The following is a 24,955-nucleotide window of genomic DNA, read 5'->3' as shown; positions in this document are numbered from 1 at the left end:
GAGATTAGAGAACAAAGTGGGGGAGAGAAGCCATAGGAGGGAAGTTTAGAAAGCCCAATAGCTTGATTATCTTTGTGTAAATTTACCAATATCAATCAAAAAATATTATTGTTTTCATAGAGATTTGGAAATTAATATTAGTCACACAAAAACATGAGGTAACTTATGCCTGCTCACACTTGGCCCATGTTAACAAGTTGTTAGTATTATAGGTAGAGGATAAAATAAATTTAATTTACCTTTAGTGAACATTATATAACTGCATAAATATTATAATCAGACACCTACCAGCAATATATATCTACTGTACAAGGATCTTTTTTTTTATACAAATTCACAGAAAGGTATAGATGTGACCCAAACACTGTTAATGCACAAAGCTACTGCATCTTTTCCATCTTTTGCATCTTTACACAACAGTGAGAAGAATTTTGATGTCCTATTACAGTTGCAGTTACCGGGTATTCTTCCTGAAGAAGCCAGCATCCCTTAACACCACAGTCAAGATAAGAGGCCCTTCCCTACTCATACACCATACTGTACTACCATGGTCAAGACTGTTCTGAGCCCTCAAAATCCATGGGCAAGTTGGTGAACAATTTGATACATATTTTACCAACACCAATAAAGAAAGATAACTTCAACTGACCTGGAACTCTGTAGACAGATTACGAATATCAAAAAGCTTAAGGAGATGATCTCTGGATGCTGAGCAAAGCCAGTTGCCATTTGCATTCCACTTCAAGTCCATTACTGTGCTTTTGTGTGCATGTCTAGAAGGGATTAAGGGAGATAGTATTAATCTTTACATCAATGTTACAAATAATTTTTTTTTATTACTATTTAAATTTGCACAAGAAGGAAACCCCTAAAACAGCTACAGTAGAGCAAGTGGTGATACTCAGAATATCAGCATTATGAAGTACAGTACAGGTTTATTGTAAATATAATCAGAAACAAAGCTATTACTCTAGCTTTGTAACAAATACTGTACCAAGTAATTTATACAAAAATATCTGATGACGATAAAGGGATTTTATGACAAGATTAAAAAACAAGTTCAAAGTGGCAGAGAATAAGAAAATTAACTGATGCAACAATACTCATAATATAGTAAGTACAAGATTGTCATGTACCAAAAGTAAGAACAATAATTTATCAAGATACAATATACTTACAGCTTTGCAAGAGGTTGGCCAGATCGAGGATCCCAAAGTTTGATAGGTTGTTGGTTGTCTTTACTGCCAGATGCCAGTAAACTTTTAGAGGGATGCCAGTCCACACATTTGACATCAGCACCATGACCTGATGGAAATAAAAAATTTTAGTGATACAGTACAGCCACCAAGAAACGTTAATTAAATATTTTCTTTAAAATTTTACAGCAAAAAGTATCTATTATTATCACTGCATCATCTGTTCTTATTGCCAGGAAATAAAAATTTGGCACTTGGTTAATTTTTTTAAATTTTCAATCTCTTTTGCAGTTATAACACTTAACAAAACTTCCCAAGATTGTTCATCCATGGTGTTTAATAACATAAAGCCTTTTAATAATACAAAAAAAATATGATAACCAGCTTAATCTACAACCACTGTAGAGCGCAACTAAAATCAAGCAAACCGTGTTTTTTTCTCATAATGCATATCTTCCTCAGATTAAGTTAACCTGATAACAGAATATTGGTAAGCAGTATCTTACAAATCTCCCAACCCCACAGGCTGCATACTGTATTTAGTAATCACTTTGGAAATTTCCCTACTTGAAGGGTTGTGAGATAAAATACTCAAATTGCTTTTTCTCCTCAGTTAATCTCTTAGATGAACCTAAAATATCCAAATTCATTCACAAATACCAGTCTTCTCTGGGATGGGCTTGCTTGTCATCTTTTGGGGGTGTCAGTCTGGTTGCTTGGAATGTCAAAATCCCCAAATGGGTTGCTGCATCATAAATCTTAAGGCATTAACTCCTACAACTGTTTTAAGGAGTTCTGGATAAACCCTCCCTGCTGTGCAGAACAATAGGAAGGGTGGCAGTGTACTGTAATTTACAAGACTTTGCAGATACCAATTCCTACCAGGAAGAATAGGAAAGTTGTTTGTTCCTTGTGAGAGTACTCTTTCTAGGAAAGGCTTACAGCTTTTATGAACGTGGGTTTTAGGATTTATTCATACTCCTCGAACTGATGGGTGTTGGAAGAAAGTGAACACCTCTGGAAGTATTTCAGCATATGCTAGGAGAGGTACTTTGTGAAGAGGTAAATGGTATTATGGACACCTAAAGGGCTCTTTAATTTTGTGTCCTCTTCATATTATCCAACTTATTTTGGATGGCAACAGTGATCATGTTGGTGTCTAGAGGGTCTCCTGACCAGGGTACTATCAGCCAACAAGACACTTCTCTCTCGGTTGATGTGTTCCTCAGCTGATATAATTTCACAATCACAGTCAACTAACTGAATTTTAACCCTTTCACTGCGTTTCCTGCACTTGCCATTTTATTCTGGCTATTGCCAGACGATTTTATTCATCTTAGGATAACCTCCCGCAACTAAAGGGCTAAAATGGTAGAATGACCTCAAAATTAATGTGCCAGACTGTAACTGGTACAATGAGTGCTAACAGGACAGACTTTGCTGAAAGAAGACCTCCTCGCCCTTAGAGAGAACTGCTACACCTAATCCCCCTTACTTGAGGTGGATGGTGTGTGGGGAAGGGAGAGGTGTATCTAAATGGGTACACAAACTTTGACTTGCATTATGGGTAAGGTAGGGAGGCCCTGATCCATAGTAAGCAACCTGAACTATAAAACAACAGCCATGGCTTAAGGACATACTGTATGCAATAAATTAAGATAATTTGAACATGACCTTGAAATCCAAGGGCACAGTGACCTAACTGCTGCAAATGAAATTTTATAAGGCAGTCCTCATTTATTGCAAATCACATATACATGTAGTTTCAACTAATCACAATTTAATTTTCATGGCCAAAATGTTCTGTTTTATCACAATGTTATTGTAATAAAATTCCAGACTGCCCTCGTGAATCAATGAAAACATTCTATATACACAGACATGTATAGCGACATCACAACCATTGTGCAGCAGATGTTCACCCACGAGATGCTGCTCGTTCATGTTGCGTCTTCACCAATAAACATTAAAAAAAAATTAAGGAATGTCCTAATAAATTCAAATAATTCCAGTCTTCATACGGTTTATGACAGATTCTTTTCATGATAATAGCTACTTCAAGATGTTCCCAATACCACAGATGATATATTGCTATTCATGTGCTTGTACAGTCTCACCCAAAAGTTCGTTAACTCTCCCAGCTAGCTATTGCTGCACTGCCTGCTTCAGATGTATAAACTTGAGTCTGTTACTTCGAACCTTTAGATTAATTCGTATCGATTTCATGTCTTGGTTGGTACTGAGACAGTTTCAAACATCTGAAGCAGTCAGTGCAGCAATAGCTGGCTGGGAGAGTTAACAAACTTTTGGGCGAGACTGTACCACACCAGTGATCAATCTTTGGGTCAAACAAAATTCTTTGGGCTGGAGCAAATCTAAATTTACACCATGGGCTATTCTGTCAAAATTTTTTGGGTGGGAATGGGTTCCAATGAATGAGAATTCACTTAATAAAGCCTCTTTCAGGAAGACACCTCACTTGTTAAGCGGGATCTTATTGTACCTAAGTTAATATTGATAAACAATGTGTTTCAGTTCTTCTACTGATATTTAAATAAAATATGCAAACTTCATTTCTTGGACTCTGTTACTATCTGGCAAATAAAGATTACATAAATATACAGCACCGTACTCCTCTGAATTATTTCAGCCTGTGCAGTACAGTCTAGAGACATTCTGAAACAGGCAGGGAGACAGACATGTTTCTCTCAAAAATCACCTGACCTACCTCAGGTGCTTTATTGATTTACATTTAGGGATATAAAATACTTCTTCAGCAAACACAGCCTCAGTGCTCCAACAAGTTGGATAAAATAATCAGGACAATTCTGCTTGACTTACATAGTGACTATTTGAAAATGAACACAACTAAATACTAAATTCTTCTCTTAATATCTCTGGAAGATTTTTACTAAAGACTGTACACTAAGCATTGTGAAGAAGGGTAGACAAAAAAGATGGAAAATGTAGATTACCATAATCATGTACTGTATTGAGAAAAGGCGCAAAAAGTTATTGAGCCAGAAGCAGCGCATAACGTTATGAAACACAGTTATAAGTTACAACCTCAAGATACATTACTGGACATTTTTAAATATTTATATATGTACTGTATACATTCAGAATTTAAATAATCAAGGACAGATATGAGTACCATTTCTTTCCACACAAGGCTATCAGTGAGTCAGTACAAGTATTAAAAATATTGTGTGTGTATATCAACAAAACTTTTTGAAAACTGAGATATTGATAATTACTGTACGTACTCACTAACACTGAAAGGGTTAGTGAGTGGGGCAGTCAGGGCTACAGTATGTATCTAACTATTTACTATTAACCGCAGCATAACTTCAAAACCGAATGACCCAAAATTATCATAATTTTGAAAAAGGCAGTGAGTGGAAGTCTGGCCTGAGAGTCTCCTGGTAGAAGAATAACTTTCTTATCTTCAAGTTTTGTGAGCCTTGAGAAGCACAACACACGAGGTAATTTCATACCCCCCAAGAAAACATTACTGTATATTCCTGGGGTTGGTAACACTGGCCTTTGAAATATTTTTTATTAATTTTTTTATATCTATGTTTATCCCAGGGACATACTATTTTCTATGCAGTAATACTTGAAGGTTTTTCAAAATTATTAATTTAAAAGTTAATGGCTATGAAGTTAATTACATATTTCAGTACTTGATAACCCTAACACAATGGCCTGACACCAGTACAGTATGTCACCAAGCTCTGCTATATCTAACAGTTAAAAATCCAGTGGAAATATAAATCAGATAAATAAAAATAATTTCCCTTCATCTCAGTGGGTAACATTGGCCATCCCATACTAACACAGAAGACAGTCTTTCTCTACATCAAAACTATGGTACCTGTCTTTAAAATCTTTGTAATTCCAGAAATATGCACTTATATTCTAGCCTATCCAGAGTTTGACAAAGTTTAACCATATTTTACAAACTATGCCGAAGTGCCTTCTTGTTCACATTTGTCTTCTGTGTGAATGGACAAGCACTGCACCTTGGTTTCCTGTCTTCACTATTTATCAGGATATCCAGCTTTTTACCTCATTTTAATTTCTTTACCATTTTCTGACATCATCATTCAACCTTGCTCTTCCTGTATTTTCATACCATTATATTACTTACTTTAAGGCACTTTTACTCACTCATTTAACAAGCAGACTAAACTTGTACAATTTGTCTCAACACTACACAGCTTTTCTCTACTTTACTTTCAACAATGTCTTGTATGTCCATGAAAAATACAACAATAAAATTGCACAAGATTTCAGCATTCTATTTCTGTCCAATTACTAGTCTCTAATAAATTGTTTCAGCCACTATTTTGCAATTATATATATACAGTATATATATATATATATATATATATATATATATATATATATATATATATATATATATATATATATATATATATATATATATATATATATATATATATATATATATATATATATATATATATATATATATATATATATATATATATATATATATATATATATATATATATATATATATATATATATATATATATATATATATATATATATATATATATATATATATATATATATATATATATATATATATATAGATGGATGGATGGATGGATATACACACAGTTGAGTCTGGATTTACGCGGTTTTGGATTACGCTTTTGGTCATTTACGCGGTGCCTTGCCAGAATCGAAATGCTTGATTTACGCGGTAAATTTGGTCATTTACATGGAGAGCATCTGGCGGTCCAGCCGCGCCGCGCCATTTTTGGATTCAAACCTCCCGTCATCCCACCATGTTTGGGTAAGCGGCGCGAGTAAGGTTGCACAGTATGTCGGTGTTGCGTTATCGGTGACGTCATATAACGTATCGGACTGTGATTGGGCCACGCATCCTTACCTCCCTCCCCCGCTAGCTGTGATTGGTTTAATGTAATATGACGTGACCTGCCACGGGAGGGAAGAAGCCGCTAACCTAGCCGCGTCAGTCGCTCTCCTCCCGGTCACTCCGTGTAAACTGTGTTCTATTGTGCCCGCTAATCTCGTAAGAATGGCTTTCACTGGACCCCCACCACCACAGAAAACCTTGCATTACCTGGAACCAGCCGCCCTAAGCCAAAGAAAATACAACGTTCCCTAAGTTACGAAGTTAAGTACAAGATCGTATAAGATTTAGAAAAAGGAACGAGACAAGTTGATTTGGCGCGCCAGCATGGCGTGAACGAATCGACGCTGAGGACGATCAAGAAGGTTGCCGCCAAGATAAAAGAACACATGAACATCACAAAGTCTGCAGGTGCTTCAATGGTGAAGTACTGTCAGAACAAGGTGCTGCTCAAGACGGAGAATTTACTTGTGAGCTAGTACTTGATTCGTCAGGCAAGACGGAACATGGCGGTGGACACGCGGTCAGTTCAGGACTATGCACGTGAACTGTACGTAGCAGTGGCACGTAAGATGGGAATTGCAGAGCCCAAACCCTTCAATGCTTCCTCTGGGTGGCTGCAAGGGTTTAAGAAGAGGAACAAGATCACCAACATTAACATTGGTGGTGAAGGAGCGAGTGCTGACCGTGTTGCGGCTAGTGATTTTCCTCCATTCTTACGAGAAGTTATGGAGGAAGGACAGTACACCGACGACCAGGTGTTCAACATGGATGAATCCGGTCTGCTTTGGAAAAAGCTACCTTCCAAGACCTTCGTTGTCAAGTCTGCCAGCAAGTGTCGGGGCCGGAAGTTGCAGAAGGAGCGCATCACCGTCCTGTTTACCACCAATGCCTCTGGAACCTGTAAACTCAAGTTATTGGTGATCCACACAGCCAGCAAGCCGCACGCTTACAAGAACATGGACATGACCAAGCTAAATGTCCACTGGCTAACCGCACGTAAGGCGTGGATGTTCACTGCTCTGTCCCTCTCCTGGTTTGACGACTGTTTCGTTCCAGACGTCAAGAAATTCTGCGAGCAACAGAATGTTCCATTCAACATTTTGTTGCTCCTTGACAACGCACCAGGACACTCGCCCCTACTGTTGGATCGTCACTCGAACGTAAAAGTGGTCTTCCTTCCTCCCAACACTACGTCGTTAATCCAGCCCATGGACCAGGAGTTGATATGCAACGTTAAGGCTGCATTCTCTACAAAGAAGTTTAAGCTCCTGAACGACTGTACCAACACCAAGGATGAGTTGCGTAACCTGGGTGACACCGATAACGATAGCCAGAGCGACGACGAGGAACAAGAGTTGGCAGATCAAGAAGTTCGCATCAAACAGTTTTGGAAGAAATTTAACACCAAGAAAGCTGTTGATTTCTTGGTGGAGGCATGGGAGCAGCTGTCTGTGGCAACGATTCGTCACGCATGGCGGCATGTGTTGCAAGGTATCCCAAGTGGGAGGCAGAGTCAACCTGTGACTGGTGAGGTTCAGTCTGTTGCAGTGGCAGTGAACTTTGCAAGAGAAGCTACGCAGAGTGTTACAGCTGCAGGCTTCTCCAAGACCACCAACGACGACATTATGGAGGTGATCAGGGATCCTGAGGTGACTGCCGACGAGATGTTAGAAGACGATGACGTCAGTAAAGATGCAGGAGGTGCGTCATCCCGAGAAGAACACAAGTTAACGCATGGTAATGTTAAGGATGCCATCGAGTTTGCAGAGAAACTCAAGCTTGTCCTTTCCAACTACCCTGACGATCACTGCTATGAAGTCTTCAATAACCAGCTGTTGCAGACTATGGAGCCGTACATCCAGATGTATCATGACAACATCAACACTAGCCGTCAGCGTAACATCACGGACTTCTTCGCCCGCAACCCACCACAGCCAGCCCAAGCCAGTGATAGTGACAGTGACGCTATGGACTTTGAGGGATTTGTCAGGAAGGCCCTGACAACTATGGTGGATAGTGATGGTGATTCACCTGAGGGCCAGTAATCTGCCCTCTGCCTCGGAACCAGCCCCCATCAACGTATGCCGACTCATCTCTTCTACTAACGTAAGTGTTAAACCTAACCTAACCTTGATTTTTTCTAAACTAACCAAACGTAAGTGTTAAACCTTGATTTTTTTTTCTAACCTAACCTTACGTAAGTGTTAAACCTTGATTTTTTCTAACCTAACGTAAGTGTTAAACCTTGATTTTTCTTTTAAATGGTACAGTATAGTATTCTCTTATTGATATTTCTCTTCTATATTATGTGTTTGTGCATACCATCATAAAGTTAAGATACTAATTTTACTACAACGTACATATTGTGTCAGAAAAGGTGGAGTTTGGGGGTCGGCCCAGTCTCTACTTCAATTAATCCCATATGTTCTGTTATTTCATTTACGCGTTTCTCGTGTTACGCGGTACTCCGCGGGTTCAATTGACTGCGTAAATGAAGACCCAACTGTGTGTGTATATATATATATATATATATATATATATATATATATATATATATATATATATATATATATATATATATATATATATATATATATATATATATATATATATATATATATATATATATATATATATATATATATATATATATATATATATATATATATATATATATACAGTGACCCCTCGTTTAACGAACGCCTCGGTTAACGAACTGCCTTCCATAAGGATCTTCAATTCGGTTAACGAACAAAAATTCGGTTAACGAATTTCTTACGAACCGACCTCAACATGTTTTCGCTTGCACTGGCCGGGCAACCAGCTTTAGTATCAGTCCGCCAATACATTAATCGGTTCTAGGGCTTAAATTCCTAACTATTTTAGTAAATATCAAGAAGTTTATACTATTCAATAATTTTAAAAGTTTAATATTCAATTTTTAGTCATTTTAACAATTATTGAACATAATTGAAGGTAAAGTGACTAGTTTAAAGCGCAGCATCCAGCCTCTTAACACAGCAAACAGGCGTTAGTCTCTCTGTTTTCACTGGAGGTAACATCTTGCTTGAGACTCTCTTCAACTAAACGCTTTTTTCTGTGTTTCCAAGCAAATTATTGGTCATTTTGAAATATATTTTACATATTGACAATATATAATGCAGTACAGTGTTGATTTAAAGAAAATAATCTTGAAATACACCAAGAGAACTAAAATTTTATGGGTGAAATGGTGCCATGGGGTGACTTCTCTTCCACCCCAATGCCTTCTCTTCTTCCTTCTCCTCCACCCCCATTGTAATTCCCATCATCATCATCATCATCCAGGAGCCTTCTACATACACACCTCAAAGTAAGTGAACTTTTCTACCATTTTTGTTGAATTTAGGAAATTTTCGGTGAGCTGGAACCAATTACTCAAAAACCCATTGAAACAATGGTTTCGGTTAACGAACTTTTCGGTTAACGAACGACCTTCTGGAACGGATTGAGTTCGTTAACCGAGGGGTCACTGTATATATATATAAGCGCACACACACACAGGGTGATTCAGCAGGGAGTATATTAAATTGGAGGATGAAATCCTTGGATAATTCTATACCACAATGTCTCTATGGTAAAATGTCAGATTCTGCATAGTTTCCATGTTACAATACATTTAAGATGCTGTTTTAATGAAAGCAAATTTGGTGTGAAACCCCCGTAGGTTTTTGTAATCATTTATTCACAGATGTCTTATGTACAGTAGCTAAAACAACTACAGTGGTCCCTCGGTTAACCAACAATTAGATTAACGAAATTTCGGTTAACGAATTACCTCCCATAAGGATCTTCAATTCGGTTAACGAACAAAACTTTGATTAAGAAAATCCTTACAACAAACACCTTTTGTTGTGAGCATCAGCTGATCAGCTGATGGGCTAGTCTGCCAATTCAGTAATCTGTTCTATGTTTACATTCGCTTCCAGTGGAGTAAATACTGTATCAAGAAAGTTATGCTCTTTAATATTTGTGCATTTTTTATCTTAAAATTATTAGTCATTTTAAAATTTAGTTAACATATTGATAATATATGCAGTACAGGGAACTACAGGGAATACACTTCGTTCCACAGAGTCGTTCGTTAACTAAAAATTTTGTTAACCGAATCCATTGTTTCAATGGGATATTGGGTAATTGGTTCCAGCTCACAGAAAAGTACATACAAAGTAAAAAAAAAATGCAGTAAAGTACACTTACTTTGAGGTGTGTATGTAGAAGGTTCCTGGTTGATGATTATGATGGGAATTAGAAGTGGGGGTGGAGGAGAAGGGAGAAGAGAAGGAAGTGGGGATGGAGGAGAAATCACCTTTCAGGGAACCCATGCTTGATGCAGTAATTTTACCAATAAAATTTTAAGTTCACTAGATGTAGTTCAAGATTATTTTATTTAAATCAACACTGCACTGTGCTATATATTATCAATATGTTAACTAAATTTCAGAATGATCAATAATTTCAATGTAAAAATGCAAAAATATTCAACACCAACAAAATAGATGTTCACTCCACTGTCAACAAAGCCAAACTGACGCCTGGTGGTTGAGTCAAGCAGGTGATGGGCACACAAAAAACTAGTTCCCTGTACTGCATATATTATCAATATGTAAACTAAATTTTAAAATTACTAATAATTTTAATATAAAAAATTAAAAAATGTTAAAGATCACAACTTTCTTGATATTTACTCCACCGGAAACGAATGTAAACATAGAACAGATTAATGAATTGGCAGACTAGCCCATCAGCTGATGCTCACAACAAAACGTGTTGTTCGTAAGGATTTCGTTAATCGAAGATTTGTTCGTTAACCGAATTGAAGATCCTTATGGGAAGTAATTCGTAAACTAAAATTTCGTTAATCGAACCGTTCGTTAACCGAGGGACCACAGTAATTTTTTGTGTGCCCATCAGCCGCTTAACTCACCCACCAGGTGTCAGTTTAGCTTTGTTTACAGTGGAGTGAACATCGATTTTGTTGGTGTCTAGAATATTTTTTCATTTTTACATTATTGGTCATTCTGAAATTTAGTTAACATACTGATAATATATAGTGCAATGCAGTGTTGATTTAAATAAAATAATCTTGAATTACACCTAGTGAACTTAAAATTTTATTGGTGAAATGACTGCATCAAGCATGGGACCCCTGCAAGGTGATTTCTCCTCCATGCCCACTTCCTTCTCTTCTCCCTTCTCCTCCACTTCTAATTCCCATCATCATCATTAACCAGGAACCTTCTAGATACACACCTCAAAGTAAGTGTACTTTACTGCATTTTTTTTAACTTTGTATGTATTTTTCTGTTGGCTAGAACCAATTACCCAATATCCCATTGAAACAATGGATTCGGTTAACGAACGACTCTGTGGAATGAAATGTGTTCATTAACTGAGGGAACACTGTATCTGTGCAGGTTGGGGATCGATATGCTCCAAAATTTTACGTGAGACTAGTGATAGCCCTCATATACCAAAATTTGTCTTCCATGGTTTCATATTGTTTCCCACAAAGTATGTACGGATAGTTGTTTTAGCTACTGTACAGCAGTACAGCGTGATACACATGGCTGACGCAGGTGCAATGAGATAGGGACTGTGTATGACCGAATGAGATAAAGGCAGTTACAGGGGGACGGAGTTTCACATCAAATTCTCTCTCATTAATACATCTTAAATGTATTGTAACATGGAAACTATGCAGAATCTGATATTTTACCATAGACATATTGTGGTTTAGAATTATCTAAGGATTTCATCCTCCAATTTAATGTACTCTTTGCTGAATCACCCGGTGTGTACATATATGTATACCCCTGTACAGTATACAGTGGGGTATTCTATAACGAACGGATCCTACTACGAATATTCCTATAACGAACGGTTTTACCTATAAAATTGAGAATGCTATAACGAACAAAACTCCTACAACGAACATTTAAATTTTTTTTTTGTACTAATTTACTGTTTTTTATTACAAGTATTAATGATATTCTTTATTTCAGGGGTTTAGATGCATATCTATGCACTTTTTTACAATTTTTACAATTTTATATTATATTTTTCAGTGTTAAGTGGTTGTATTTGGGGACCTGGAACGGATTAATCCTATAACGAACAAGGTTCTAGAACCAATTACATTCGTTATAGCATACCCCATTGTGTATGTATATATATATATATATATATATATATATATATATATATATATATATATATATATATATATATATATATATATATATATATATATATATATATATATATATATATATATATATATAATATATATATATATATATATATATATATATATATATATATATATATATATATATATATATATATATATATATATATATAGTACCAACCAATAAATCACTTCTTTGAAATTCTCCTTCATTAACATTCACTACATTTTTTTTATATTTTACTAGAAATCCCAATTTTACTTCCAGAAACAGTAACATGGTGGTCATGTTATTTTTTATTTACAAATTTGCACATATCCTCATCATCCTTTCATATAACACTCAATTTACCAGTCTGAGCAATTACTATGTTAACATATATATACTGTACCCACCAACTACATCTTCTGGACTTATCTGTCTCATATTAAAGCCTGTACAGTATATCTCGCTGAAACTTCCTCTAATGGTCAAACCCATGTTTAATAGCTAGAAGTATACAAGCTTAAATCTTGCATTGGAAAGTAGACTTTATACACATATATTTTTCACTATTTATCCTTTTTCTTAAAAGTAATCTTCTGTCTCTTACGTATACACCATATATTGTACTACATATCATTTTAACACAAAGCCAATATCTTTGATCTTAAAATATATGTGTTAGGGATCCAAAAAAGTACACCCTTCTTTATACTTGGACTGGAGATGTATAAAAAATAAAAAAATAATGGAAAGCAAATGCAACAAAACTTGTACATATGCAGGTGGTAGTTACTAATGGCGGGGGATCAGTTGCTCCGAGTGTCTACTAGTAATGTGTGAACTGCACTGGATCATACCAGTACAGTATACACCAGATGGTTGAGCAAGAGAGCACTTAGCATAGCAAACAACAAATGGGTATGGCAGGCAGTCATGGGAGTGTCTCACATCTCCCAGGATACACAGCACTGCCCACAATGCATGGCTAACAATTTGAATTAATTTTGGAGCTGGCCACCATGCAGACTTTAATAAATCAACCCAAGTATGTGGAAAGCACCTCTCAAGCAAAAGAAATTTTGTTATTAAACAATAAACTGTGCAAGGTATGTAAATAATATAAAGAGATGCAGTTTACTGCATATACACCAGATAATGACATTTAATAAATACAGCATCTACAATTTCTCAATTCCTTTTCTTTTGCCTAAAAAGAAGAAATGTCAATTCATAAAATCTCTAGAAGTACATTATCACCATAACTTAGAATTACTTACTGTAACTTGATGCCAACTTTGCAACTTTTACTTTTCTTATTTTCACAAATATCTGTTCACTGCACCATCACATGACTTCCATACACAGAGAAGCTCTTACTTTACAGCCAAAAATGTGTTGGTGACCTAGACCTCCACATACAGTATCATAATTGGAGAAATGGAGTACTGAATCCTGAAATCTCATTTCACAACAGAGGATTAAACAAATGACATATGGAGAACATTAATCCTTTGTGGAAGAACCATCTTCTCACATCTGGATACACCGGTTATGTGCTGTTGAAATGGTGATTTTCAGCCACAGCTGGATCCAAAATTCATAAAGAATTAGATCTTCCTGCAAGATGGCTGTTACCATACAATACATAGGAGTCACTAAAGACTGAGCAGATCCTGCACACAGTAACATTAACATGCCTAACACAATCAAACTGGATCTAAAGGAAACAATGTCAGAGTGAGACACCTTTGAGACATATCCTGAAAGGGCAGAGAAGATGAGTCATTTGCTTCATCCTCAGTCATAAAACAAGATGTCAGAATTCAGTCTTTTATATCTAGGGATTTCATGAATTATTCATGTAAAAGCCAGGTAGGAAGTGGGAGGAGGTGGATAGATATGCTCTAATAGCTGAACAGAAAGTACCCATCAAAAGCGGAGTTATATGTAGACGTTCAGAATTGTAGGAAAGGTAGTTATGAGTCTTAAATACTTCCCAATACCATGCAAACATGTGTGAAATCTGTTCATGAACATTGTCAGATACAGGTTCTTACTAATACTAAACTCCTCTACAAAACAGAGAACATGCTCTTCAGAAAAGCTATAAGAGAGACTTCTAAACACACAGTTCCATTAGTGGTGCCTGGCTGTACCAGACAAATGATTTATGAGTCACCTTGGAAAAGTAAACTTTATAAAACTTAAAGTGAATATAAGATCCAGATTAACCCTTATGCCCTGGGCGACATAAGACCAGCCAGACCCACCCAACGCGGGCATATTTCGGCAAAAAAAAAAAAAAAAATCCAATTGAAAACTGGTATTTCAGATATAAATTTAGAGCAATCACTCCAAGCGTACTGTTGTGGCTGGCATGCATGTGGTCACCTATGTCCACGTCCACCACGGCACCCACGACCACATCCACTACGGCACCCATGACCACGACTTTACTGAGCAGATGGCTGGCGGGGAGGAGAGGGGGAGTGAGCGTCATTGTCTGTTATCATTGTCCTCACTTTTGGCTGCCTCAATAAACTCTACATCCCCTGGGTCTGTTTCTTCCCCATCAACCGATATATCAATGCCACCCAAATCAAGCAATTCTTGATGAAAAGCACTACTGTTGAGGGTGAGAAGGAGCGAGGCGGGTCACAAGATGTCAAAGGACGTGTATCCATCATGATAGCTGGTGGGTAACTGGACCACTAGACTTGAGACAAAGATTACGTACAAGTTGAGTTGCCAAGTAAATAAATATCCGCCTGTACATTCAAACTATGCCACGAAAATTAAAGACAGAGGAACATTACACGAAGTTACTATAGTGGACGTAGAGGAACGTCACCCAGTGCTTTAAGGGTTAAGGATTTCTAAAATCTTTTATCTAAACTATATTATTGTATATACTATGAGAAAGGGATTTAGTTTTGTGTAAATTGGTTGCTTCCTTTGCTTAGTAAATCTTTGGCAGCCATACATTCTTATCAAAGAATGAGACATTGTTAGGATCACAGAGCTAAATGAACAGGTAAAACTAACAAAGCCTACAATTCCAAAACTTTCGATTGAGCTGATTAGATTTACCATAATTAGCCATCCTGTGAGCTATAGTATGTTCCTTAGGATGATTCACTACAAGGGTACCTACTCTATGGCAGTGACCTTTGTTAAAACTGCTAGAACAAGATGATACAGGAACATTGTTGTGTTTAGGTGCTTTAAAGTTTTTGTGGAAAGTTCTTACTGTATTCCTTTTAATTGCCTCCTCTATGAGGTGCACATACTCAGCACCAGTGGAGTTTATTTTGCTGTTACCTCTCATGTCTCTAGCTGATATTTGGATACAAGAGTCTTGGACCAATGCCAGCCTGTTAATACGGGATTAATTCCACAAATCCCAGTTTATAACCAAGTTGGGATAAGGAGACCTACATCCTTCCTCCTTCCTTTTGGTTTTTATAATGAAGTTCAGCTGAACTGAGGATTGTTACAAGAAATCTCAGGTAGCATGGAGAGGTGCACACACAGGTTACTGAAGCAACAAGACCTGTTCACCTCTCAGCCATTCAGGAAAACTGTTGCTTATAATCTCCCCTCTTTAAGGACAATGATAGTAATGGGAAAGATGATATGAACTAAGTACATATAGTGAAAGCTAAACATTGAAGTTTAAACCGAGGTGAAATGTAGAGACTTCAAGGTACAGTATACATGGGTCTCCTTGTACCACTTTGGTTATAAAATGGGATTTACATGATCACTCCTTGATTCTGATTGTGGAGGCAAGTGAATGTTGCTAAGTCTGTGAGGCTCTAACTAAGACTTGAATAATATTTCTGCTATACCGTAAATGGTTGCAGCCAAATCATAGGAAGATCCTTTTTATGACAAATTCATATAATTTTAGGTTGGAAGGGTAAGGGTGGCTGTCTCAACATCTCATAATCTTGTCTTGAGATTTAGAAAAATAACAAAATTTTCATGTGAAAAAATAGTTATGCCTCCTATACTAAGTGAAAGAAACATTTAAGTCAAATTTTCTTCTTACCAAGTGCTTGGTAATATCCTATCATTTACATTCCTCACTCTTCCCTACGTTTAGCCTCACCCTAAAACAGCAGCTAAAGATGAGTTGTAAATATAGAGGCATAAACAAAGGTGGGAATTTCTTCAGTTAACTACCAGACATGTAACCCTACCCCACCTCACCAACTCAATAAACTTATAACACAACTACCACTGCAAACGATCTTTATCTTGTCTTTTTATTTCAATAATTCGTAACTCCTACATTGCCATCCTACAAAGATTTCATACTACCTCAGCACCAAGGCTGCACAACAAACCATCAAGCACCATGTCATTTAGCCCTTGTTTTTATATTTATTCTACTTCTTGCATACCTGTGGTAATCTTAAAACTGTTTCTACTGTTGGAGCATATCATAACAATGCCTTGATATTGGTTCACATAAAATTCATTCTGTTCATCTGCGCTGTGATGTAGAAAACTAGAGGGAACATTGCTTCACACTCCTTTCTACTTTATAAACTTTATAAAGTACTTTACTGTACTTAATTTGACTATCTAGCAAACAAATCCTAAGAAATTTATATCGCTTCTGAAAGTCTTGTAACAACTAGTTGGATGAGCCAATGAATTTGTAAATATTCACATCATTATTTTTTCTGAATCCTCTTCACATGATCATCAAAGATTTAACATCATCAGGACCTGAACTATTCTAACCAACCACAGCATCACTGCAACTGCTGGTGGATCACACTACCTGTACCACTACTTACCAATACCAATAAATGTGGGAGCGCCCTAAGGTTCTATTCTTACCAAATCATCTTTCTGTACATACCAGTGACCTGCACAAAATGCAGAAACTAACCAGTTGATGAAATTAATTTTCATCAAAATCCCTGTCACTATGTTACTCATACCTCACCCATTTCATTGCAGATGGACTAATAATTTTTTCACCTCCCAAGACATTCTAAAATGGTAAGATGTCTTTTGCAGTAAAGGTCTATACAGCAATAAGGGATTCCTCTACACTCATACAGCATCAGAAAGTCAGGAGGAAAATGCAGCAGCAGAAGATTTTCAGGGTATCATAAAACTACTGTATGTACATGACCCAATGGGGATGAAAGACTAACTACATTGTACAGTAATAGCAAAAAAAGTGTACACCAATCCCAGAAATTTCTTTAGGTCTTATGATTTTGTAACAAGAAATCACTTAAGTCCTAAAGCAAAATTTTAAATAATGCCACTGCATTTAGAACAAACCTAATTAGATTGGGGTTGCTTGAAACACAGGTCCCACACCAATCCCATTCATGCAAAGTAAAGAGTCTGATTGTGGAAGTCACACCATACACATGATCCCATTCAATCTTGATCCTACAGCAAGGAATCAAAACATCATTGCAAGACATGACCAATACTAATATGACACAAATGCAATGAAGGACATGATTATGAATCATTACAAGATAATGAACAACACTGATAACAGCAGATAAGCCTCATAATATTGAATCATATGGTTCATCAAACCAATCATGCATTAAAATGAATGAGTGCAGTTTTTAAATACAGTACTGTACAGGTAAAGTCCATGATACCCTCCTGAGCTTAAGGATATCCTGAATTACCAAATACAAGTGATATCTCCATTAGCAGGAACAAATGGTGCAGAGCACCTCCGGGAATGAAAAATTTCCCTGTAACGAGATGACTCTCTCATAGCTGGTAAAAAATCCCTCATCCTTGGAATTTTCCATGTACCACAAAAATTTTCTCAAAATTTCCAAAAAATGTGCCTGGTTTTCATCTCTCAAACCCGTGAAAATATCCACCATCCCCGGAATTTTCTGGGTACTGGGAAATTTCTTGGAATTTTCCAGAAAATGTGCCTTGGAAAACCGTTCCGAACGACATAATTTTCCGGAAAATTTTAGCTTTGGGAACGATTTTTGGAGAAAATTTCAATTCCAGCTATCGGAGTTCCTGTTAAGAGGGATTACGGCTAATGGAGATACTATTACTGTACACTGTGGGTAATACTGTTTATCATTAGAGGGGTATTCCAGTTGGTGGAAACACTGTAAGAGGTTCAAAGGTCAACTAAAATGAAATTGCACTTATTGAATGGATCTAACATATAAGCCTGCTTGTAGATCCTCTAAAGTATTCACAAGTGATCTAACCACAGAAATCAAATGACAGCACAGAATATTATTATTGACTAAAAACTTGGGATATCATATGCGGATCTACTTAAACACAGTCTCGGTCATACTCATTAGTAACCAACAAATGGTTTTTCCTGAAACCAAAAGCCTACCCTGCAACACACCTGTAACATGTCCCAGGCCTCATAAATTACACACACACAAAAAGACATAAAATAAGGCCTGAGGTACAGTACTTGAGTGGTGAGGGCCAAAGGCCTTGATACTAAGACCAGTCAATTCAATAACTCTGACCATGACATGAAAGGCCCAATTCAGATATAAACAACACCTATAAAATGTTAGTCCTTTGTTAATGATAATACCAAGAACTAACTACCTGTGAAAATGTCACCACATCAGAGCTTCTCCTTTAACTAAACGTAAGTATGCAGAGCTTGGAGAGACATCTGTTTTATAGTAGTCAGCTGGGGACTGTCCTTAACTGGCTTGTGTATACAGCTGCCTTTAGATCTCTTGCCTCAAGAGAGCAACCTTTGCTTCCAATCCACCCTTTGAAGAGATCATAAAATCAACCCCCAGCACTCAAGTGGGGATACAGTCTACTGTCTTAAGTCCCTAGACGAAGCTTGCACACTAACAGGAGCTACCCAATGGAAGGAGTCAAGCTAGATAAAGCATGTAGAAGCCCAAAACAGATTAGACTCAGAAGGATAATTTAGGTCTTATTGGGATAATAATTTTTTACAACGATGACCACTACAGTACAGTATACAGGTACAGAGTACTGGTTAATATTAGTTCAATAATGCCTGATAATTTACAATGTCCCTCAAATGGTTCCCAAGTTTTGTTTACCAAAACAACAAAAGCAAGTACTTGTATTTTTAAAATAAAATGAAAGAAATATTATTTGACAACATTAAATGCTTAATTTCTAAGTGCCTTATAATGTGTATGTTACTGAACCTTTATAAATAAATGTTTCCAACTGTACATTTAAAGGCCAAGTTATTCAAACCAATAAGACAAATAGACCTTAGGAATACAGGGCTGCCTCACTTATCGCAAATGTTACGGGCATGAAACTTGTTGCGAATATCGAAATTGTGAATAGCGGAGCAATTTCTCCCATAAATAATGTCAATAGGGGGGATACGGGCATCGCGGTGGTCACGGCCGTCAGATTTTAACACTTGTTTTACTCAATACATATAGAACATAAAATAAATAAAGAAACAAGGGCATAAGATCAAATAAACATCAATAACAAACACTTTGAGTTTATTAGGTGTATATGTTTACAAGTACCGTATGCTTTACATGATTGAGTGTGTGAGTGTTTGAATGTTTATGTGCATAGGTGTGTGAGGTAAGTTTTAGAAGTAGACTGTTAATTTACCTCTGATGTGCTGTGTTGCTTGCTTGCTGAAGTTGGCATTAGGGGAGAGGGTGAAGGTTTACTGGGGTGAGAGGAGGCTGGGGTCATCAGCCACCTCACTCTCCTCACTGCCAGGGTTGTCAGCCACCTCACTCTCCTCACTGCCAGGGTCGTCAGCCACCTCACTCTCCTCACTGCCAGGGTCGTCAGCCACCCCACTCTCATCATCACTGCCAGGGTCGTCAGCCACCTCACTCTCATTATCGCTGTCAATTTGCACTGAAAGCTGTTGTTCTCCACTGCCTTCTGTTGAATCATGCGTTGCGATAAAGGTGATGCTGGGTCTGGTCGTCAATCCATGAGCTCAACATCCGCTCCATCTCAGCATCACGGAACCTCGTCACCTTCGTAGCCGTCAGTGGTGTTGCAGACCTGGCCATCTCCTTTATCTTGTTGGCGCTCTTAACTATAGAATGCACCGTAGAGGGAGCCAAGCCGTGCACATGGCCAATCACTGACGTTCCTTCGCCATGTTCATGTCTTTTATGACATCCAATTTCACGTCCAACGTAACTGCCACACGTGATCTCTTAGCAACATTGCTGGGAGTTTTAGTAACTGGTCGCTTAGGCATCGCGAGATCACACAAAACACACGCCAGCACGTGTGAGACTGAGGCGAGTGGGAGTGTATAGCTGAGGAATACGTACACGTGCTGCCCTACGCTACGGTTGAGGCGCGCAGTTCAAAATTTTTGCTCGTAAGAATTTGCGAATAAACGGGGCAACCATTGCGAATAGTGAAAATAGTGAAAATTGATTGCGGATAAACGGGGTTATGAATACCGAGGCTATGAATAACGGGGTTTGCCTGTATGTCACCTTCACTTACTGACCCCCCACACACACAAACACACAAATCATACACTACATATAAAGTAAAACTTCCACTGTCCACACATGAACATCTGAGCCCTAACAGATAGCTAAATTCTATGGAATGTTGACATTTACCCTGAATGGTTTATGCAGCATAGAATTAATGACCATCAATCAATCAATCAATCATCGCACCATCTTCACATCTGGGGGATAGAGGCCATAAGAAATTCTACAAACTAAAAAATTATATACCAGTACACAAACAACAAAAACAATACTATTTAAGTAATAATATACACTACAGTACACACTACAGTAATACACTAAGAAATAGCATTTTGAACTGATGTTGATCTGTCAAGGTGGTGGTTCTTAGTGCACAACCCATTAAAAATACTGTATCACGATCTTGTTATTGGACGTGTTGCTTGTTGACACAGATATCCTAAATGAACACCAACATTGTCAAATGGGAATACTGTAGCTCCTCTCAATATCAACAAATTCCACCACCCAAACATTTTGGGCATTTATCCATCGTATTAATGGGCAAAATTACGGGTAGGAGAGCCAGAAGACAGAGACTGGGATGGATGAATGAAATTTAAGTCTGGGTCCACAGAGATACAAAACCTTAGAGGATTGGCAAAAACATCCCAAGAACGGTTAGAGTGAGGAACTGTGGTCGCCAACCCTCAGATATGAGGACAGTACAGGTACTCTTATTGATTGATTGTTTTCCTATAATAAAACTGTTAGTCATACAACAACACAGCTTTGTCATTAAAATGTAGATCAAAACGATGGCTGATGACAAATGAAAGGAATGGTGCACATAAGCCTTCATTTTATAAAAATGAAAAAATATGTACAGTATTTTCACAAAAACAAATTTTCTGAAAATCCACAAGTCATGGAGCAAACTATTTTTTGCTTTCTGCTCTGGCCAAAGTTTTAATATTTGACCTTCAACAGTAACTTTAACACTTAAAATCTTGTGTTCTGCATATTATCCAGTGGTGACACATTGACGTGAAGTTACCTTGTAAACAAGGTTCTGATCTGACCTTCCTGTAACTTTCACCTGTCACAAAGGCTTCAATATGGTGTTCCATACTTAACATTTGACAATACTATACACACTGTACTCATGCAAAATTTCATCAAAATATTTGCAACAATACAAGAGCTCTCATGTGACAAATGTTTTGGTCTTTAACTCTCAACAGTGACTGACCTTTGTTACTGACACATGTTCTGCATATAGTTTAGTGTTAATGCATATCAAAATGATTTAAAAAAAAATATCTCTATTGGTGCTAACATTGCACTCTGGACAAAGTTTTGACACTTGCCCTTCTTGTGACCTTTAATCTAGAAATTTGAATTTATTTGTCCCAACAACCTTCAGTTGCTTGACAAGATTTGAAAATTTACAAAGATATTTTGAAAGAAGAAAAAGAAGATAGCAAAATATAAGAACTACCTCAAAACACTCAGGATGTCCAATGATATACAGTCCAGCACATAATTATATTCTTACAAATGCATAAGTTTTTCATAATTCCTTGTGTGAACTCCTTGAAGATTCTTTTTCTAATAATTTTGTCATTTATATACAGTGATCCCTCGGTTAACGAGCGCCTCGGTTAACGATTTACCTTCCATAAGATTCTTAACTTCGGTTAACAAGCAATCCCTCGATTAACGAGTTTTTTACGAGCCGACCTCAACATCTTTTCGCTTGCATTTGGCGGTCCACCAGCTGTAGTATTAGTCCGCCAATACAGTAATCGGTTTTAGGGCTTAAATTCCTTACTATTTTAGTAAATATCAAGAAGTTTATACTATTCAATAATTTTAAAAGTTTAATATTAACGTTTTTAGTCATTTTAACAATTATTGAACATAATTGAAGGTAAAGAAACTAGTTTCTGGAGTGCCATCCAGCCTGTTAACACACCAAACAGGTGTAAGTGTACCTTTCTACCTTTTTTGTTGAACTTAGGCAATTTTCAGTGAGCTGGAACCAATTACCCAAAAACCCATTGAAACAATGGTTTCTGTTAACGAGTTTTTCAGTTAACAAGCAACCTGCTGGAACGGATTGTGCTCGTTAACCGAGGGACCACTGTACCTGTACCAAAATGACTTGCTTCAGACTTTTCCAATGCATTTCATAGGCTTACATGATATAAACACGAAGAAAAAGTTTTGAAATACCTGTATAGGAACCTCACTATTCACAACCTTGATATTTGCAATTGATATTTTAACACTCATATTTGATATTCACAAAGCAAATTAGAAAAATAATATCCATGTAGATGGCATATGACTAAAAGATAAGAAAAATGAAGAGCATTGGTGTGTATGTGAGTGAACGCATCTGCAGACTTGGCAAGTAGCCAAGATAGACAGTCCCTGTAGCAACCTCTATCTACCAGGCCAAGCTGTATTGTTGTTACTTTTTCAACTCATAATTACAGGTAGATATACATAATTTTGTTCAATATTTTTACTGTTACATGCACATATTATTGTTTATACAGAATGTGCCCCCCCCCCCCAAGGTATGATATCATAAGGTCAAAAACAAAGAGACTAAACCTTTTTTACGTCCGCAAAAGTTAGCTCACGGATTGTGGTTGAGGAAGGAGGGAGTGGAAGGTGGATGTGGTATTGGAACCTTAGCCTCCCCCTACCAGGCCAAGCCATGAGCTGCATTACTGTTATTTTTCAATTTATAATTTTGGGTAGATGTCCGTAATTTTGTTCTTTTTTTATTTACTGTTACATGAACACACATTCATTCATACAGAATGTTCCAAAAGAAAAAAACAACGATTATCATAAGGTTAAAAACCGAGGGATTAAACACGGATCATGGAAGGAGGAAGAGGAGGAGGAGTGAGCAAGTCGGGGATCTCAGCCATTCCAGTGTCCCGTGTCCCCCGTGTTGTCGAACTATTGCCAAATGGCAATGCGGTAATTTTTTTATAATCTATTATTATTATTTATTCCTCACATTTACTGGTACTACAGTAAACACACGACCCTGGTCCCTAATAGTCACGGATAATGAGAAGTGTACAGTACTGTATATAAAAAATATGTGGTGAAAGTTGCTGGCTGGGAATGCACCACTCTCCCCAATTATACAATGATTCTTATGAGAAAAATTGCCCCAATATTCGCAATGACTGGTAGGAAAGCATCCTTTATAATAACAAAGGTATTTCTGCAATAGAAAAAGTTGGTAAACAACTTATATGAGGAAAAATGAAAAAGTAAGATAAAGGAGAAAAGGAATGCCATTAGAATACAGAATTTGATGCTATATAATCTAGCAATCTTGAAATATTGTTGACAATTTTACAAAAAATAAGGGGAAAGTAGAGAGTAATTAAGGTTTCATACAATATGCCAGGTACGGTAAGCACAAAAACACCAGTTTCCTTCCATGGTATTTTTTGTCCTGTTCACATGTTCTGAATTACCAGTAACAGCAATATCTCCGTTAACCATAATCCCTCAAACTCGGAACTATCCAACGGCCGGAATTGAAATTTTCTCTGAAGATTGTTCCCAAAGCCACAATTTTCCGCAAAATTCCAGCTTTGGGAAAAATCTTCTGGAAAATTCTGAGAAATATTTTCCAGTACTGGAAAAATTCAGAGGATGGGGGATATATTTCTGGGTTCGAGAGATAATGTAATGCCCAATTTCTGGAACTTCCGAGAATAAATTTCCGTTGCCCGGAAAATTCCGGGGATGGGTAATTTTTTTCCGGCTTTGAGATGAAATAATGCATCATTCTGGAACTTCTGAGAAAAATTTTCCGTTACCTGTAGTTGGAAAATTCTGGGGACGAGGGATTTTTTTTTCGGCTTTGAGAGTCGTCTCATTACCCGGAAATCTCTCATTCCCGGAAGTGCTCTGCACCAATTGTTCCAGCTAATGGAGATATCACTGTACTGCTTTATGCTATGTTTCTTACGTGTACAGTTGCCTGCGCTTATACCTGGTATAGTGGCTGGCACGTTTAGTGAGAAGTGGCAACTCTGTTTGCTGACATTTTATTAAAACTCATAGAATGAGTCTAAGGAACCTCACAATAGTAATCAGACTAAGGATGCATTCCACTAA

The 24,955-nt window shown here is 37.1% G+C and overlaps 1 protein-coding gene across 1 annotated transcript in view; it reads right to left on the bottom strand.

Annotated features, from left to right (window-relative positions):
- Positions 1–24,955, bottom strand: part of LOC121862899 — a 79,467-nt gene that overhangs the window by 25,277 nt on the left and 29,235 nt on the right. Inside the window, exons 6-7 of the mRNA XM_042361299.1 lie at positions 1,179–1,305; positions 650–773 (exon numbers count right to left, since the gene is read on the bottom strand). Coding sequence (XP_042217233.1) covers positions 650–773; positions 1,179–1,305 — 251 coding nt within the window. The remainder of the gene's footprint in view (positions 1–649; positions 774–1,178; positions 1,306–24,955) is intronic.

Source organism: Homarus americanus, unplaced genomic scaffold, assembly GCF_018991925.1.
Source record: "Homarus americanus isolate GMGI-L3 unplaced genomic scaffold, GMGI_Hamer_2.0 scaffold24922, whole genome shotgun sequence".
Taxonomy (NCBI): Eukaryota; Metazoa; Arthropoda; class Malacostraca; order Decapoda; family Nephropidae; genus Homarus; species Homarus americanus.
This window is presented reverse-complemented; position numbering and strand designations above follow the sequence as displayed.